Source organism: Carya illinoinensis, chromosome 15 (genome assembly GCF_018687715.1).
Source record: "Carya illinoinensis cultivar Pawnee chromosome 15, C.illinoinensisPawnee_v1, whole genome shotgun sequence".
In the NCBI taxonomy this organism is placed as follows: domain Eukaryota; kingdom Viridiplantae; phylum Streptophyta; class Magnoliopsida; order Fagales; family Juglandaceae; genus Carya; species Carya illinoinensis.
The window spans coordinates 45,271,091-45,289,211 of record NC_056766.1 but is presented as its reverse complement, the minus strand read 5'-3'; the positions used below and the strand labels follow the sequence as shown (position 1 = coordinate 45,289,211).

The following is an 18,121-nucleotide window of genomic DNA, read 5'->3' as shown; positions in this document are numbered from 1 at the left end:
TATGAAAATCTACTGTTTTAAAATTTAATATTTGAGGTACAATCCTGATCCAAAATTTTTTTTTCCTTGTGCTTTTGTTAATCCTGAAACTTGATCTATAATGTTCCTACTGCAGTCACACATTCACGATTGACATGCTTTGCTAGCGTATCCTAAGTACTTAAAAGGGTTTAACACTCTTCCCCATCGATGCAGGCTCAAGCTGGCTACATACTGAAATGAAGAACTTTGGAGGAAGTTTTGAAGTCAAGCTACAAGTTGCAAACTAGGTTAAAGTACTCTCATGCAATCGGGATTAACACTAACATAACAACCAAACAATCGAGGCTAGCGCACGTGCATGCGAATAGGGCTAACACTCACTCCATAATTGTTGCTAGAGGGTGACCTCTAAAAACAAGCCTCTGGGCTCTATAACTACCTTGTGCGGGTTGCCTTCGAGAAAGTGTTAGTAGGCTCAGCAACTACCTAAGATGGATCAGGGGCCAACGGGCCTCCTGCCCACTTAGTGTGGGTTTACAATAAACAAACTCTAGCTTTGAATGTCAAAGCACCAATGCTACCTTGGAATCAAAGAGGACAAGAAATCCCCTAGCATTGACGAAAACCAGAACGATCACCAAATAAGAAATGCTCACTTTTCACTCTTTGCTAACAATGAACATGAGTCGCACGCAATTATTGGTCATACGCTTGAACAAGCAAACTTCTTAAAAGCCCATCCTCAGAGGGCATTGCAAGATGTCTTACAAGTATCATCAAGGTCTGTTATTGGGTAACAATGAATATATTAAAAAGTAAGTAATATCTATTATTAATTTAAATACCCATAAATATATTTAAATTCTAAAATTTATTTATTCTACTTTGCCCAAATTAATATTATTCAATATTCTAAAAAAATATCAATTTGTTTGTTAAAATATATTATTTTAATTATCAAATATATTATTCTATATATTAGAAAATTTGAATTATTTTATTGTAATTATATATTAGAATAAAAGTTAACTAAGAAATACATATGCTAATTTTTTTTTTTAATTTGAGTTGAAAGTTGAAAGTTATATAAATATTATTTTTCAATATTATTATTATTTTAGAATTTGAAAAAATTGAATTGTTTATTACATTTTGTATAAGAATTTAAAAAAATTATAATAAACAGACACTTTAAAATTAAAGAAAATTTCGGAAATTTTTAAAAAATATTAAAATTGTGACAGACTTGATAATTAAGTGGTTGTCATTTTATCACTTCTGAGAAAAGAAAAAAAAAAAAAAAAAAAACCTTGCAATATAATCCAACATTTTAATTGTATTCATCAAGACCATAATTATTCATCCATTGATGTCTCACGCCATCACATGCTATGCTTTTTAAACCTTAAAGAAAAGGGTACGTATAATAAGAAATCGTTGGCCGGTAGGATCTGATAACTTTGGCGTTTCTTCTCCTTAATCATCTCTTGATTCTATTACAGCAAATTGAAGAATTACCTTCCGCACGTGGCTTGTTTTGATCAGTTATTAAAATAATTTAATTTTAAACAATAATTCTTTTATATTTATGGTATGCTAGCTAGCTAGGTGTGTTAATAACTATCAACTTGCAAATGGATAGTTTATTAACACTCCCCTCATTTAGGCCAACATATATATAAAATATTTTTAATATATTAAAAATAGGATTTAAGTCAAAGCCCTTCTTAGAGTTGTGAACGAATCTTCTCTTTGACTGACTCAAATGTTAAAAAAATATAAATATTTAGTCTAAATTTTTTTTATAAAAATAAATTTATAAATTGGTGTGACTTAATATAATATGTTAGATTTTAAAATTATTTTTATTATAAAATAAATTTAACAATTCACATCAAGTTTTATCAGTCTATTATATGTTTATTTTTATAAATTATTTTTATAAATCTAACAATTTTCTTAATGAAAATGAGCTCCACCAAGATAATGTCTCGTCTCGGCCTAGAGTCATGATACGCACTCACTCACAAAACACGTTTTTAAACTTTTGACATCAAAACACGATTTTCCAAGTTTACAGCAAAAACACATAACAGAGCATAATAAATATGATTTAATGACATGCAATAAATACAATGCAAAATATGCAACATGCATATATTGGATTGCATGGCACAACATAGTTCAGCATACAACACAACGTAGTACACAGTTCACAGTTTCAAAATTTCACAACTACACCAGATTCTCAACACTTCACCCAGAACTCGGCTAACAATACACCACAAACTACAGCTATTATCCCAACACTCCACAGGGCCTTGACCACTTTACCAATCATAACTAGACTGCACCAACAATCAGGTAATAACTTATTATTTGTTAGTATTTTCAAGAGTCAATCCAGGAATTTACTTACAACGCAAAAGGCAAATTTTGGATGATTGACTTCGCTGTCTAAGTATCCCATGCGTGCATGTTGCTATAAGATGGAAAAACAATCAGTTATATCTGAAGATGCCTAAAAATTAATACATAACAGAGTGGCACACAGCTTACTATGGTAGTGCTAGGAGTGGTGCAACACAGCGGCAGCAATGGCAACCCATAATGGACAACGACAGATCCAGGAAGCACGTGGGACTCTTCAGTTGGGAATGTAGTGGTTGGCAGATCTGATGAAAATAGAGGGTGGACGAAGGGAACCTCGCAACGGAGGGTGGTGGTAGGCGACATCACAGAACATTAGAGGAGGATCTAGGATCGAGTTGGGTGGATTTGAGAGGGGAAGAGGCCGAGTAGAAGTGGAAAGGGTGAGAGGGTGAGAGAGCGACCTCTAGTGAGCTCTAGAGGGTGGTGGATCATGACGACATGCAGCAGAACCCTAGAAAAAAATCCCCTAAGCCGCACGGGATGGAAATCAAAGAGGGGCGAATGAGAGATCCAGGGGTTGAGGACGAGATTGAGAGGGAGAAAAGGGCTTGGTGATAGGTTTTCGAAGGGTGGAAGCTGGGTTTAGCTCGACGGCGACAAGACCTTCGGAAGGTGAGATTTGGCCGGCACATCTTTGTGATCTGATGCGAGGCAGGCTACCGAGACTTCATGAGGTGCCGTGAGAGACGAGGTTCCAGCTTGGGCTATGACAGTTGGCATGCAACGGCGGCAAGTAGCTTCCACGGCCAAAGCTTCTCGTGTTGACAAAGGGGAGAGATGTGGATCGCAGTGAAAGGAGTGTTGGTGACAGATGGGGAAGAGGGGTTGCTCCTCAACAAACCCTCAACGACGACAAGGTGGCAACATTGACGGCAATACACACGAGTTGCAGAGAGAGAGAGAGATGAAATTTCAAAACGAGGAGAGGGAGTTGAGGTCAGTGTTTTAAATTTCGTACCGTACTGGCCGGTACGGCCTGAATATGCCGTACTGGCTACTAGTCTGGTACAAAAATTGTACTTGTTTTGTACCGGTCCAAATACTGGCCAGTATTTCGGCCTTCACTTTTTTTTTCATTTCTTCAAACTACAAGCTCATTTTTTTACCTCTAATTCAGACCAAGCTATTTATAATTTATATATATGTATTTATATATAATTTATTCATATATCGACTATTCTGAAACGGTACCCGTATCGAAATATTTCATTCCAGTACCTTGACCAGTATGATATCCAATACGGTATTCAAAACATTGGTTGAGGTGCTAGGGAAAGAAGGGAGGAAAAAAAATAAATTTTTGGGTTTTTCACCCGTGAGTAAGACGGTGTCATTTTGTAAAGGGGCTGGGTTTTGCTTTTCTTCAACTAGGCCAACTGCACACACGATCACACCCTTTCATAAGGAAAAACCACTTTCAAAACAAGCTTGGGCCTCACACGGGCTGGGCTTCACATCCTCCTCCTAAACAAAATTTCATCCTCAAAATTTGCTCCACATGACTATAACTAATCCGAAAGGGCCTATGGAGTCAACAATCTCTACCTCTACTCCCATAGGTTCTTCCATTAAGGTCAAAGATAGTACTTCTAATTAGCACATCACATCTAAGGTTTTAAGGTAGGCCATGTAGCTCAGATCTCCAATCCACCAGAAACTATTCTACAATACTCTTAGATCCTAATGCTTATTACCTCATAATTTAGGTGATACAACACATTGTTGATGCTTAAGTTTCAACTTTCAAGCCTTTATTTGAGTCACCGCACTCACTAGCCTTTTCTAATCTCAACCATTGATAGCCATAAATGTTAATTTAAATTGATAGCGTTTTTAAATTTGTTTTAATTTAAATTAATTTAATGTATATACGACAATCATTTTGATCAAAGCCGCCGAGAAGTTTGTGTGAAAAGTGAGGAATAGTATAGATGAGTAGAGTAGACGAGAAAGATGAAGGAAAATGTTTCTAGAAAGTAGAGATTAAATAAGTACAAAATGGATAAACTTTACTAATGTAAAAAGACAACAAACTTAGTCGCCAAATGAAGAGCAAAAACAGAAGAGAACGGGATTTGGTGAGAAAAGCAGGGTCAAAATAGTGAAAAAATAATAGACAAAAATATTGTTTATCCCCTTGTTTATTTAATACAGTTTATTCAAGAAAGCAAAGCCAGCAAAAAATCTTATTTACATGCATCTTACATGCAAGGTCAAAAAATTTAAAACCTTCCATTTGACTTGCTGTCCAATTCAATGTTCAACCCCCTGCTCATTAAGGCCCGTTTGAAACTTAGAGTGAATTGATCTTAATCTAATTTTAAGTTGATTAACACCCAATTTTCAAATCACTAAACTCATTTTAACTCAAAATCTCTTTACATGTTAGACTCATAACGTTTTTTAATTCAGTACCTCTTTACATAGAAGATACATAATATTTTTTAATTTCCAAAGCTGGCCAAAATATATTTCCACGCATGAAACAATGCACTCTATCCAAGCTGGCCAAATTTCGTACCGTACGGCATATACCGGCCGATACGGTACGAAATTAAAAACAGTGCTAACGGTGCCACATATGACCCAAATCCATCTTTCCGAAATGCCACCCATCTTTGTCCGCTATGGAGCCTGCTATGTACACAGAGGATTTCCACCGAAATCCTTTACCGATAAGTGCAACTCTGTCTTTTTATTTTTTTTACTTTTTCTTTCACATTTTTTAAGCTATTTAAACATTTTAAAAAAAATTACATATTCATTTAAAAACACTTACTTAATCACTAAGTGAAAAAAAAAAAAATTAAAAAAATTTCGGTTAACAATTTCGGTAAAAATTGTCTGTGGAAATAGTATTTTCCTTCATCAGAATTGTCTGAACTCAGAACCTCTTATAAAACCAGATCGGAAGTCCCATTTCCTAGACCTAAAACCAACCAATGTCAAAGAGAGAGAGAAGGTCAAAACTCTCTGCGTAAGGGTCCAATACCTTTCCATGGTAGCCAATAAGAGTTACTACGCTCGTCCAAGCTACCGTTTCCTTCCCAATTATCGGGAGCACCACAATCCTATCATCGCTCACGACTAGGTATTCGAACTGGACGAGTCCAACACTATGACTCACCTGAGTTCCTCATGCCCTCCCCAGCAGCCTCGCACCTCTCGAGGAGGCCATCCCCCAAGCCTTCGTGAGCCAGTTCTGCCGACCGCGCTGTCATCAACGGCACGATCCCGTTCTCGCTTTCGGTGAACATTCTGGACTAGTCAAAGATCCTAAGGGCTGAATACAGAGAGAATCTCCACGAGGAAGGCATTGACTATGATGACCACAACAACAAAGAAGGCAAGGAGTTCAAGAATATAAACATAATAGAACAAGATTTGGAAAGAAAAGCAAGAGCAAAATAGGAAGAAAAATAATGGACAAAAATAATGTTCATCCCCTATTCATACTTATAGAGTTAGATATATTAAAAAGGATAAGAGTTGGTAAAATAATTCCTATAGCTAGTGACCATGCAAATCTGTAATGAACTCATACTAATGCAAAAACTTATGGGAAATATAATGACATAAAACAATTTTAGTATATTTATTTTGCATAGTCATCTTCTCTTGGTGGTTTGTGTAGTTTGTGATTTAAAGCAGCTCCTGGGTTGATTTATAGACTTTAACATTTTATTTTAAAAACTATCAATGGAGGAACCTTTTGAGATAATCAAATAATTTCTTTAATGATTTATATGCCCAAACATGTCAAAGGTCATGACATGGTCACATGATGTTTGAGCTGTTGGCCAGATGAAAAGAATGAAAATCTTCCCTCCATTTGAGGAGTTAACATAGCCTCCCTTTTAGATCACAAGCCTGCTAGTATAAACTATTTCCCCCCTTTGATTTGTGACTCTTCCATTTAGCAGTATTAATTTAGCAACATTCATTTATCTTATGAAAATCTTTATTTATCATTTATATGAAAATTTTTAAGACAGACAAACTTAATTTGTTTTCTTATTGTTCTTGAATGTAATGGAGAGACCACCATCATTCATAGGAAATTGGGCAAGATTGTACACCATGAAAATCTTTGTGGTGGTGTGGGTATTGATTGTAGGATTTGGGTTTGGAGGATGGTCAAGCATACTCTGTGACGCCCCCGACCCCCACGTACGGAAACTCGGGAATCGAGGCATCCGGGATAATGACAACACGCATTGTGTTGTCTTGATATCTTTGCTTTCTCTAGTTTGGTGTATTTGATGTATACTCCCTATTCTCAAAGGATAGCTGATAGTGCCTTTTTAATCATTAATAAAACTTATCTTACTTACTGAACAAGCATTGAATTAGTTCCTTTTTATGAGTAACACTTCATTTTTTTCCTTTTTTTGGGGGGACGTTACAAGAATTTATTACAAAAGCAAAGAACAAAATCCAATAAGATTTATAAAAGATAACCCAAAAAGTTAGTGCAACTCTGAAGGCCCAAAAAGAAAGGAGGAAAATCACAACATAAATCAAATCCTAGAGTTTCACAAAAGAACAAAATCCACAAACAAAAACTTCTATTTCCATCAAAACCCACTAAGCCACTGCTGCAAGTATCCCACCATAACCTTGCAACAGGAAATCCAACACCTTAAAAACAATCAGTGAAAGAATGAAGAAATTACCCCTGTACAGCATGATGAAGAAATGCGGGAGTTCCCGGATCCAGAGGAAGTCTTCTCAAAGCACTCAGTGCAGGATATTGCAAATTACTCCGAATGACAAACTAACAATTAAAAGAATGTCAAAAAATAGCATCCAGTGATCATCTACGAAAACCACATTCATCAAAGCAAATGTATAAGAGAAGGAGCAGGAGAGCCTAGGGTTTGGCAAACAAATCCTACCGAGAAATGCGTTTGTTTCTGCCTCTGTTTGTGGGGTGTGTCTACCTGCGTTTGTGCGAGCAGAGGAGGGGGCAAGGAAAAGAAGAGTGCGAAGAGGACGGAAAGGGAGGGTCTAGGTTAGGATTTAATTAACAGAACAAAAAGGAATCCAATAGAGTAATTAACACCACAAAAACAATGGATTTGAATACATAGAGCTGACCTTGAAGATCCTGCTTATAAAGATCTGCACTGATATGTACTCGCTTCGGGGAGGGGCGGCGCTATGGAGGAATGTCACGGGGTGGCGCTGCACAGACGGACAGAGTCGCGGGGTGGCGCTGGGTTAGGGCGGAAGTGGTCTTCGCAAGGTATCTTCACATGATGTCGACTCGAAATTGGGTGGGTTAATTTGCAGCTTTGATGAAAGGAAAAGTATAGTTGCAAGCACAATTGTGCACTAATCTGTGCACCAATGTGATGTGATTGGTCAAAAAGTAGATTTTATTGATAACAGTGTTAATTTAAATTTTAAGTATGAATAAATCAGTATTGGTACACAGATTAGTGCGCAACTGCGCTTGTATGTAGCAAAACCCTTGATGAAAATGGAGAAGAAGAAGTTGGGGGAAGAAAGATGGACTGGGAAAATTGAATTTTCGGGGGAGGCATTTTCGTGCATTTCGGCGCCCGATTGATAAAACTCTAATTCCATATAACCACTCACGTCGCAACAAATTGTTTAATATTGCAACGAATATTCCATCGCAAAAAGTCAAACAATCGCTGCAAAAGGCTAACTACAAGTTTTACGTCTACAATAAATTTTTCCGTAGCAAAAAATATAAAAATCGCTGCAAATTCACAGATTGATGTTAAACATCCTAGGCGGCACTGAATCACGAGAAAAGATGATTTATTGCAGCTATTAGGGGTGGGCAGCGAGGGCCCGCCCCCCGTTACCCCGCCCCCGTCTGCCCCGCCTCTGCATGGGCGAACGGGGTCTCCCGCACCGCACATGTCGGGGCGGGGTCCCTCACCCCACATGAAATACACTAAGCGGGGGCGGGGGGCGAGCAGGGGTCAATCCCACCCCGCACTTTATATTTATATTTTACAAATTGTATATATATAAATATATATTACAATTTGATAAACTTGTTCACAAGAGTTACAACTGTTAAGTCCCACATTGTTCAAGTAAGACTCTTGTATGGCCTTAGAGTTCTATATAAAGGAGGCCTAGGGTGCCCATGCCATATGCAATCTTGTGATGAACAAGTCTCACTCTCTTGTGAACAAATCTAATAAATTTAAAAATTAGTAACATAATTTTTATGTTATTAGTTTTTAAATTATTATTATATATATAAATTTTAATTTATGATTTAATTATATAATAATTTGGGTCTAAAAATAATATTTTTAAACACAAAATTTTTTTAAGCACATTGAAACATGGTATTTTTAAAGTGGGCGGGGGCGGGGAGGATGGGGTGTTCGCCCCGCCCCCCCGGCACCGGAGCGGGGGGCCCCGCCCCCAGCTCACGGGGGCGGGGTGTGGGATGAAAGTTTCATCCCCCGCATATGCGGGGGCGGGGTGCGGGGAAGGGGTGCCCCCGCCCCGCATATGCGGGTAGCACCCCTAACGGCTATTTTAATTCCAACAATACTAAAATCGCGGCAACAAACCTTTTTTCTTATAGTAAATTTATCTCATTATGTAAAATGACACATTTATTATTATTGAATAATAAAGAATTAACTAATAAAAAATATCCAATAATAATAAATGTATCACATCTTACATAGTTAGATAAAAGTGAAATAATAGTGTGATGTATATAATTTTCCTTTAGAAAAATGTTTGGTTTACAAAAAAATATTATAAAAATAAATTTACAAAATGATGTGTTTTGATGTTATACATTAGATTTCAAAACCATTTTTATTATAAAATAAATCTGACGTCTCACCTCAAGCAGGGGCATTATAGCATAGGAAACAAAAAACACTTTAATCGGGATTTTAAAGTACGTACTGTCTGGTTTCAATAATAATCGGAGTTAAGATGAGATGAGATGAGATGAAAGTTAAATAAAATATTGTTAAAATATTATTTTTTAATATTATTTTTATTTTGAGTTTGAAAATGTTGAATTAATGTTTATTGAATTTTGTTTGAAAATTTGGTAAAATTATAATAATTAAATGAGATAAGATGAATTCGGATAATTTTGAAAACAAATGAGGTAAACTGTACAGTATTGATCTTCTAGTTTTTGGAAACTGCCTTTGAGTTCTGTTAGGACGTAGTTCTTGTTCTGGTGGAATTGGCATGGATGAATGAATGATCACAAGATAATAGTATTGGCAATTCCAGGCTATATATAATCATATTTTCATTCATATATACAAAGCTTAATTAAGTTAAAATGCCAAATAAAACTAACTACTTTACACTTGAAACAAATTTGAAGTCAACCTTTTTACGTCGTCTAGGCAGACTTTTAGATTGGAAAAGAAGTTTGATGCCGAAGGTTGAAGTAGGCTTCCTTTGTTGTGTGTACAAGTTAGGTTCAATGTTGTGATCATCTTCGTCGTCGCCAAGATCAACACGACGCCTCTTACAAAGTTGACTTCCATGATCCATTGGATTTGCTAAATTTCCAATATCTTCAATGGGTGCATCCAAATGGACATCAACATTTTCATGATCTTTTCCATTTTGTTTATTATGCTGTTTGTATAACAGATGAACTCCGCAACGTTTGAAGATTAAAGAATTACCTGGGATCTCGTTTTCAAATATAATCCTCAAATGATCATCTGCCTGATCTACACTCACATCTCGTAGACGTGTAATATCTTCTGTAGTTATGTACTTTAACCATACATGATCTGAATCAATTTCATCAAAACTTGCCCATTTAAAATCAAACACACTACAGTCGTAGGCAAATGGTCTCTCAATAGTAACTGCATATTCAAAAGTTGCATCGGGTTGAATAATAGCACAAACAGCAATTCCTATGATGTCATCCAAATTATACAGTGGGGCCACTTTAACATCAAATTCATACCAATAACTATTTGAAGTGAACTCCTTGCAATGGCTGAATCAATCTGGAATCTTATTTCCGGGAAATATCTTGGCAACCTGTTGGAAGAATACATCATAAAATATATTTCAACTATATTCATATATATAAACCAATTAGGCACACAAAACGAGTATAAAAGGAAAAGAGAAATATATATAGGGACTTACTCCAATACATGCAGGATTTGATATCCAATATCCCATATTCACTTTATAGCATTTGGCTAGGTCAATCCTTTGTAGCAGTGGAAAATTGAATTCTTTTGATATTTCTGGTAAACTTTCCAGTGATATGCATCCGTCAGCCTTTACGAGTCTTAGGTTCGGTGGAAACTCTTTAATTTCTTGAAGTTGCTTGCAATCATGCAAATAAAGAAGGCTCAATCTAACAAATGTTTTGATGCTTGTAGGAATGCTTATGATATCACTTCCTGATAGATCTAAAATTGCCAAATAGGGAAATAAATGAAATGTCCCAAAGAAATTTGATATTGATTGGCCAGAGTGTGCAACACTCAAAAAAAGTTCAAAAGGTGCACCCCATGAAGCTTCATTATTTTCCCAGCTTGTAGACACTACATAGGGCGTGGGTTGTCCATTAAGCACCTCCTCCTCCTCCATCCCAAAACTTATAATATTTGGACATTTATTGAGAGTAAAAAAGCCTAGAGATCTCAACTGATGAATGCTACTTGGTAGACGCTTAAGGTTTACGCAGTCATTTAGTGACAAAGATATAAGCCCAGTGAGGTAGCCAATGGATGAAGGCAATTCTTCTATTGCGGTGCCCGATAAGTTGACTTTGCGTAAATGTTTCATCTCACATTCGATTTCAGGAAAGTTTTGAAGACTTGAGCAATCATTAAGAACAAGGGTTTCCAAATTTCTCAACTGCAGTGCCCTTGGAAAGCTCTTTAGGTTGTTACATCCATCAAGAGACAATATCTTAAGCTTATCGAGGAATCCAACAGAATCATGAACTTGAACCAGATTTTTACAATAATTAAGATCTATTTTCTTTAAATTTGGACACCTTGAAATATCCAGGAATTTCGTTAAGAAATTACAACCACGGAAATTCATAACCGTGAGATTCTGTTAAAAAAAAAAAAGAACATCAAACTAAGTTTAAAGAAAGAAATATTGAAAATAATAATAGTTGTACCTTAAATTCCAACTGTATCTCCTGGATGCGACTACCAGGCATGTGTAGACTTTTGAGTTTGTCTCCACGAAATTTAGATGGCATAGATTCTAAAGGACAATCAGGCCAATCAAGCACTCTTATTGAATTAGGTAGACAATTAAGTTCTTCAGAAAAATGTGCATTGCGGCATCTAAAAAATCTGAGTCTTTTCATATTCTCGAAGGCCTTGGGACTCAAGCGGATGATATCATCACCTTCAGGAAAATCTATAACAATTCCTTCAACAAGATTATCTGTTCCCTGTATAGGAAGAAAATGCATGTTTAAGTGAGCCAACAAAATCAAAAAATAAATTATTCATTTATTCATATATTTATACACATACGTATATGTCACATGTGCTAAAGAAACAATGTTTAATTGAAAGAGATTTTGATCTGACTTACTGTATCATCCTCCAGTACTTCACGAACATCTTCATGAAAAAATAATCTGCTACGTGCTCCTAGATTTTTGGGCGATTCTTGTCGAACAACTTCTCTACCCATATCTTGTAACAAGTTATGCATTTGCAATTTTCCATGAAATTCCGAAATAAGACACTTCTCCCGTAGTCTTGGGATCGAAAAGTTTGGGAAAAAACCAAAACTATCTAGCATCTCAATGACTTTATAAAGCCATTCTCCTTTGAAAAAACATGCAATGTCAAGAAAAACATTCTTTTCATTTTCGCTTAATCTATCATAACTCGTTTGAAGTATTTTTTGAATATCTTGGTGAGGGATTTTCCTGTATTGATCCAATGCACTTACCCACTCTTCTTTAGTTCTGCCATATAAATCCGAACCAAGCACCGTTAAAACTAGTGGAAGGCTCCCAGCATAATTTATGATCTGTTCTACAAACTCTCTATAACCGTCAACCGGTTTCTCACTTCTAAAAGCATGCCAACAAAATAGTTGAAAAGCATCCTTTTGATTCAATCCCGTCATCTTATATGTTGAATCAACTCCATGAGTAGTCAACAAGTGTGATCTCTTGTTGTGATGATGATTCTACTTCCTTCACCAAACCAATCATGAGCTCCTACTAACGTTTTTAATTGATCCAAGTGGTCTACACCATCAAGAATTAGAAGAACTCTCTTAGAGTGAAGCCTACGCTCTATCATATATTTTCCCTTATCAATATTGTCAACCTTCAAATTTCTACTGTCTCCTAAAATCTTAGAAAGAAGTGTGTTTTGTAGTTGCACCAAACGATTGACTTGATTCCAAGTGTCGCTATAAATTGGAAGAAAACAACTAGCTTCAAATTCAAAAGCAATCAAGTTATAAATTCCTTTGGCTAGAGTTGTCTTACCAATTCCCCCAACTCCAAAAATTCCCATCATTCGTATGTCTTTCGTTCCAACCCTTAATTGCAATTTGACATATTCTACATGAGGGTTTAATCCAACGGGATGCTCGGCAACATGTAAATATAAATGATCATTTGCCATTCTTGAGACATCTTGAACGATTTTTTCAATGAATTTTGATTCATTCCTGAGTTTGTGTGGACACATATATAAAAGAAAAAAAAAAACAATTAATGACTTGTACTCCTCACATGCAATATAAGCAACATAATATAAAGTAAAAGGATTAATTAATGAATACAAAAAATAATCTAAATAAATTTTTTCCAACAACCTGAAAATAAACTAAAATAAGAAAGACAAGGAACATGAGCAGTGCGTACGAGTACGTTGACCGATCTCTGCATGTACTTTAGTTGGCGATCATTAGAAGGCCAAACAAAAACTTAGATTTTTATATAGTTTCATTCAGGTTGTGATTAGTTCAATTTATTCAGCTTTAATTTCCAATAAACTTATAAAGAAATTAATGTTTTAGTTCCATATTAAAACCATATATATACAAGATGCGGACTAGCTAGTGATTTATACATATGATAGAATGAGTGGAAATCATGAATTAATGAACAGCACAAATTAATTAAGCAGTTAGAAATACCCATTTCTGATCAGATGGTATCCGGACAAATTGGCAACTTCTCGAAGGGCTGCCTTCCACAGCTGCAACTTCTTTATGTCTACATTCAATTTCTCAGCATGTTTAGCCAATGCTTTCTCAAAACTCTTTCTTTGATGGCGTACATTCGATGGATCTACATGGTAAAACACAGGTAGAGCCCTTTGTTGCATTGATTTTTTACATTGATCAAGAATCTTCAATAGCTCCTCCAAGCACCATGTTGATGATGCATAATTTTTTGAGAGTACAATGATGAAAATTCTTGAACCTTTTATAGCTTGGAAAAGTGCAGGTGAAATTTCATCACCTCGTCTAAGCTCATCTTCATCTAAGTAGGTGGAGATTCCCTTTTGAGTCAAAGCACGGTAGAGATGGGCAGTAAAAGTATCACGGGTGTCTTCTCCTCTAAAGCTCAAGAACACATCGTACCGCCATGGAGAGATGTTTGAAGAAGAGGATGAACTAGAAGAGAATGTAGATGAGGCCATGGAAGAAATTAGTCACTGTATGTGTACATGTGATGCCTGATGATCACTCTACTTACTGGATGTAGAGAGTTGGAAATCGTCGCATCTCCTTTAAAAGGACAACTCCAGGCTGACCATGCCGCTTTCACACACCATACCTATCAGTCAATGGTATCTTCATGGCAACTTCCTTAAGGATGAGACTAAAGTGAAGTCATTGAGTCAATACCGTGTTAAATTATTAAAAGAAAGACCTTCAGTAACTTCTTGGCAATTTCCTTGCAACTTCTTCAAGCTTTAAGAGAAGCCATTTTCACACAATGCTCTCATGAGTTCTGGGAAAATTTAAAAAAAAAAAAAAAAAAAACCACTAACTAACAGTGGTACAGTATTGACAACTGCGCATTAATACTCCTACATGGTAAAGTAATATTATTCTTAAAATTAAAAGTATTAATATTTATGAATAAATTGTGTAAAACTTGTTAATTAAGTGGCTGTTATTTTATCATTTCTGAAAAAAAAAAAAACTTGCAATCCAACTTTTTAATTGTTTCTTTAATTTTAATTTCAGCATATATATATATATATATAGAGTACCCTGCAAGCTGTACACCATGATTGGGGTCAGGACTGTATTCGTCAAGACCATAATTATTGCATCCATTGATGTCCCACACCATCACGATATGCTTTTTCCTTTTTTTTTTGGATAATGATAGTCTGCCAACTCTATTACAACTTGTTTACCTCTCGCGTGAGAGCTTTTTTATTTTTTATATTTTTTAAAAAGAAACTGTTTTTAACAAGGATAATGATACCCTACCCACTGCTTTACAACTTGTTTACCTCTCTCACGTGACTTTTTTTTTCTTTTAAAAACACAAACAGAAAACCAAAAGCGCCGAATGTCGTCTGCTATGCCATTCAAAAATCAGAAGCCCCCACCGCGTTCTCCCCCTCCCCCCCCCCCCTCCCATATCGTCTCTACCCACCACCACTGTTTGGCATCACCGTCTCAAGTGCCTCTCTCTCCTTTGCCTCTCACCTCGACTCTCTCTCTCTCTTTGCAAAATTAACTTTTACGTAACAGCCGCCTCCATCGTCGTCTGAACTCCAACCGCCGCTTGAGACACCCCCCAAGGTAAACGCCACAATGCTGCCTCTCTCTCCCTCATACACTTGATGTGCACTAACTCCACTTGTGCAAAAATCCCTAAATTAATCTACCCATGTTGAAACCCATGGTTCTCGGTCCACAAACGAAGTGCACGCAGGCAGATTCAAAGTGGTTTGGCTGACTCCAGATCAAGCCAATCCGAAGCCGATTGAGCAATCTCATCTGAAAATTTCTATCCATGTGCAAGATAACACAATGTCATAAGATGAGATTTAAAAGTCCCACCTTTCATTTCCAGCAATAAATTGTATCACCATCATGTAGGAAAGTTCAGACGCTCATAATAGTTTGGATTTTCTCTCTTCGTAAGTGTTTTCTAACTTTCAACTTTCAAGTGTTGCAATGATAACGCAATCTCGAATTTTTGGCTCTTGAATCTTCAATAGGTATTAGTTATTGTCGTTTTTTGGCTGCTTTGTGAATTTTGCTGGCTTTCGAATAATGGGTAGTTGTTAATTTACATACTTTTTGACTATTTACAGTTAGTTCGCATATTTCTACGTTGTTCCTCTTCTCTTGTGGTTGGTAAAGGTATAACCTGCTCTTATGGGGCTGTTTTTGCAACTTGTAAATTTTTTTAGGATGTTTGTTCGTTGTTTTGGACGATTGTTCCCTTAGAAGCTCATTGGGTCATGGAAGAGAGCTTGACTTTGGGTTGTTTAGTAGGTGAGTGAATGACTTGCCATGGAGAAGAGAATTGGAAACCGTGGAACCAGGAATGGGAACAAAATCTGTACACGTAATGCTGGAGTCTGTATATGGCAATGCTTACCAGAGGCTCATGGAGTCTGTATATGGCAATGTTGGAGTCGAGATGATGTCGACAACAGTAGCTGTAACTGTACACCTAACCATTTTCGCTCAAAATGTAGAGAGAGAGAGAGAGAGAGAGAGAGAGAGAGAGAGAGAGAATCTGGGTGGGAGCAGAGGACAGAGGGAAGAAGAGAGACTCACCTGAGATGGCACCAAACGGTGGTGGTGGGCGGAGATGACAGAGAGACGACGCGGGGGAGGGAACCCAGGGGAGAACACGGGATAGTACACGAAGTTATTTGTGAAATAATTTGAACCCAGAGCCTATTCACTTTTGATAAAAAGATATAATAAATAAAAAAACGTGAGGGGTGAAGAAGTTGTAAAGCAGTGGGTGGTGTATCATTATCCTTCTCAGCAACTCCCGGGGTGAGAACCTGTCAGCAATTTCTTCGCAACTTGCCAACTTACTTTTCTTTCTCGAGAAAGTATAATGAAGTCTCTGTCGTCTTGTATTAATAATTTAATAATGGAAGTTGCTACGTGTCCCATGCACTTGTCCCCTTCCCCGACGCATACCACTTCTTTTTAGGAATCGTTTATTTTTATATAAAGAAAAAAGAAAAAAAAAAAAAAAAAAAAAAAAAAACTTGAAGCCTGTCGGGTGTGAAGATTAATTTCACACTGACCAATCAACAAATGCCACCAAAGCATTTAGAAAAGAATTGAAATGGACTGCATACACCCGAAACCTCTCTCTCTCCTTTTTTCTCTCCCTCTCGTTCCCCATCTGCACTCAAGATGTAGATAGAAGACAAGTCTACTACCATCTGATTCATGAATTCACAAAATCTACTTAATTCTCACTCAAAAGTTAAATTTTACTCCAACTTCAGCTATTAATTTCCAATCTTAGGCCAAACTCGAGTTTCATAACTTGAAGAAATTTTCAAATCACCGAACTTTTATCAACCAGACCCCAAAGGCCACGCACTCTCCGCTCTCAGCTCATAAACCTCGTCTACAGAAAAACCCAACATGTCTTGCTAGGTGGCCTATTACTTCCAAAAGTAAAATTCATACCCGACCGGTCTGGAGCACCACTCTTTTATAAAATTTTTCATCTCATTTTATTTTATCTTTTTTCATCATTATAATTTTTTAAATTTTTCATATAAAATAAAATGAAATAAACAATCCAATTTTTTCAAATTTTAAAATAAAAATAATATTAAAAAATATATTCTAATAATATTTTATTTAATTTTTAACTTTTATCTTAACTCATTTAATTTCATTTATGAAAACAAACGAAATCTTATTCTTTTTTAGACATTCGGTGTGATTGGAGCTTACAAAACACGCCTTAATAATATATTTTGTATTTATAAGTAAGACTGTTTATTTATGTCAGGTTTTTTTTTTCAATTCGATCTTAAACCTCCGAAACGGGTTGTCATGAGCCAAAAGCCAGAACATCCAATATGGCCTTACCAGTGCGGAGTGTGGTTATAGAACCCGAGTTCTGGGTTTAATATCCAGTACCCAGTTTCGGTTTAAAAAAGCTAATTTAGTATCCTAATGATGTCGTTTTAGGTTGAGGATTAAAAACACAACTGGCTCCCTCTCTCTCATCAAAACCCTAGTGTGATATCTTGTATTTACATGTATTTTTACTGAATAATTATTTAAATTATTATAATTAATGGTTCTCTTATTTTAAATTAAACGTATTTTTCATTGTATTATTTTATGATTTTAAGTTTTGAGATTCAAATAATGTGCTTTCTTTTTGTTAATAATTATTTCGCATTTAAATTACTCTCTAGCTTAAATTATTTTATTATTATATTTTAATTATTTTATTATATTAATTGAGTTATAGTGTTTTTATTTATCTTTAATTTATTTTATTGTGTATTTTTCTTTTGTTGGATTCTTTATTTTTAGGTGGTCTCATTTTTAGTGGGTTTTATATTCTATTTTGGGCCCAGCCCGTCTAGCCCTTGAAGCCCAGCCCCTTTTGTATTCCAGCCAGCCTCTCTCTCTCTATGCTATGCGTTTTGGCTTCAGCCCTTGGGGCATTATTTCACCTCCTTCCCTCTGATGCGTCAACCTCTTCTTCTCTTTCATGGGAAAT

General features: G+C 36.1%; 2 protein-coding genes and 1 long non-coding RNA gene across 4 annotated transcripts; all 3 read right to left on the bottom strand.

Annotated features, from left to right (window-relative positions):
* Positions 1–5,206: 5,206 nt before the first annotated feature.
* Positions 5,207–7,507, bottom strand: LOC122295871. The gene is made up of 3 exons (XR_006238302.1): positions 7,314–7,507; positions 7,092–7,192; positions 5,207–5,735 (listed from the first exon to the last, which is right to left on the bottom strand). It is a non-coding gene; the product is annotated as an uncharacterized LOC122295871 (long non-coding RNA).
* Positions 7,508–9,657: 2,150 nt separating this feature from the next.
* LOC122295592 (disease resistance protein Roq1-like) lies at positions 9,658–12,558 on the bottom strand. Of its 2 annotated transcripts, XM_043104669.1 has the most exons (4): positions 11,989–12,558; positions 11,561–11,842; positions 10,564–11,490; positions 9,658–10,452 (listed from the first exon to the last, which is right to left on the bottom strand). In XM_043104669.1, exons 1-4 carry the CDS (start codon positions 12,532–12,534, stop codon positions 10,414–10,416), a joined length of 1,794 nt encoding a protein of 597 aa, XP_042960603.1. In that variant the 5' UTR covers positions 12,535–12,558; the 3' UTR covers positions 9,658–10,413. The 2 variants fall into 2 exon arrangements, with proteins under 2 accessions (XP_042960603.1, XP_042960602.1); XM_043104668.1 differs by having other exon boundaries at positions 9,658–11,490.
* On the bottom strand, positions 12,549–14,237 carry LOC122295593 (TMV resistance protein N-like). The gene is made up of 2 exons (XM_043104670.1): positions 13,561–14,237; positions 12,549–13,089 (listed from the first exon to the last, which is right to left on the bottom strand). Exons 1-2 carry the CDS (start codon positions 14,067–14,069, stop codon positions 12,564–12,566), a joined length of 1,035 nt encoding a protein of 344 aa, XP_042960604.1. The 5' UTR covers positions 14,070–14,237; the 3' UTR covers positions 12,549–12,563.
* Positions 14,238–18,121: the final 3,884 nt, after the last annotated feature.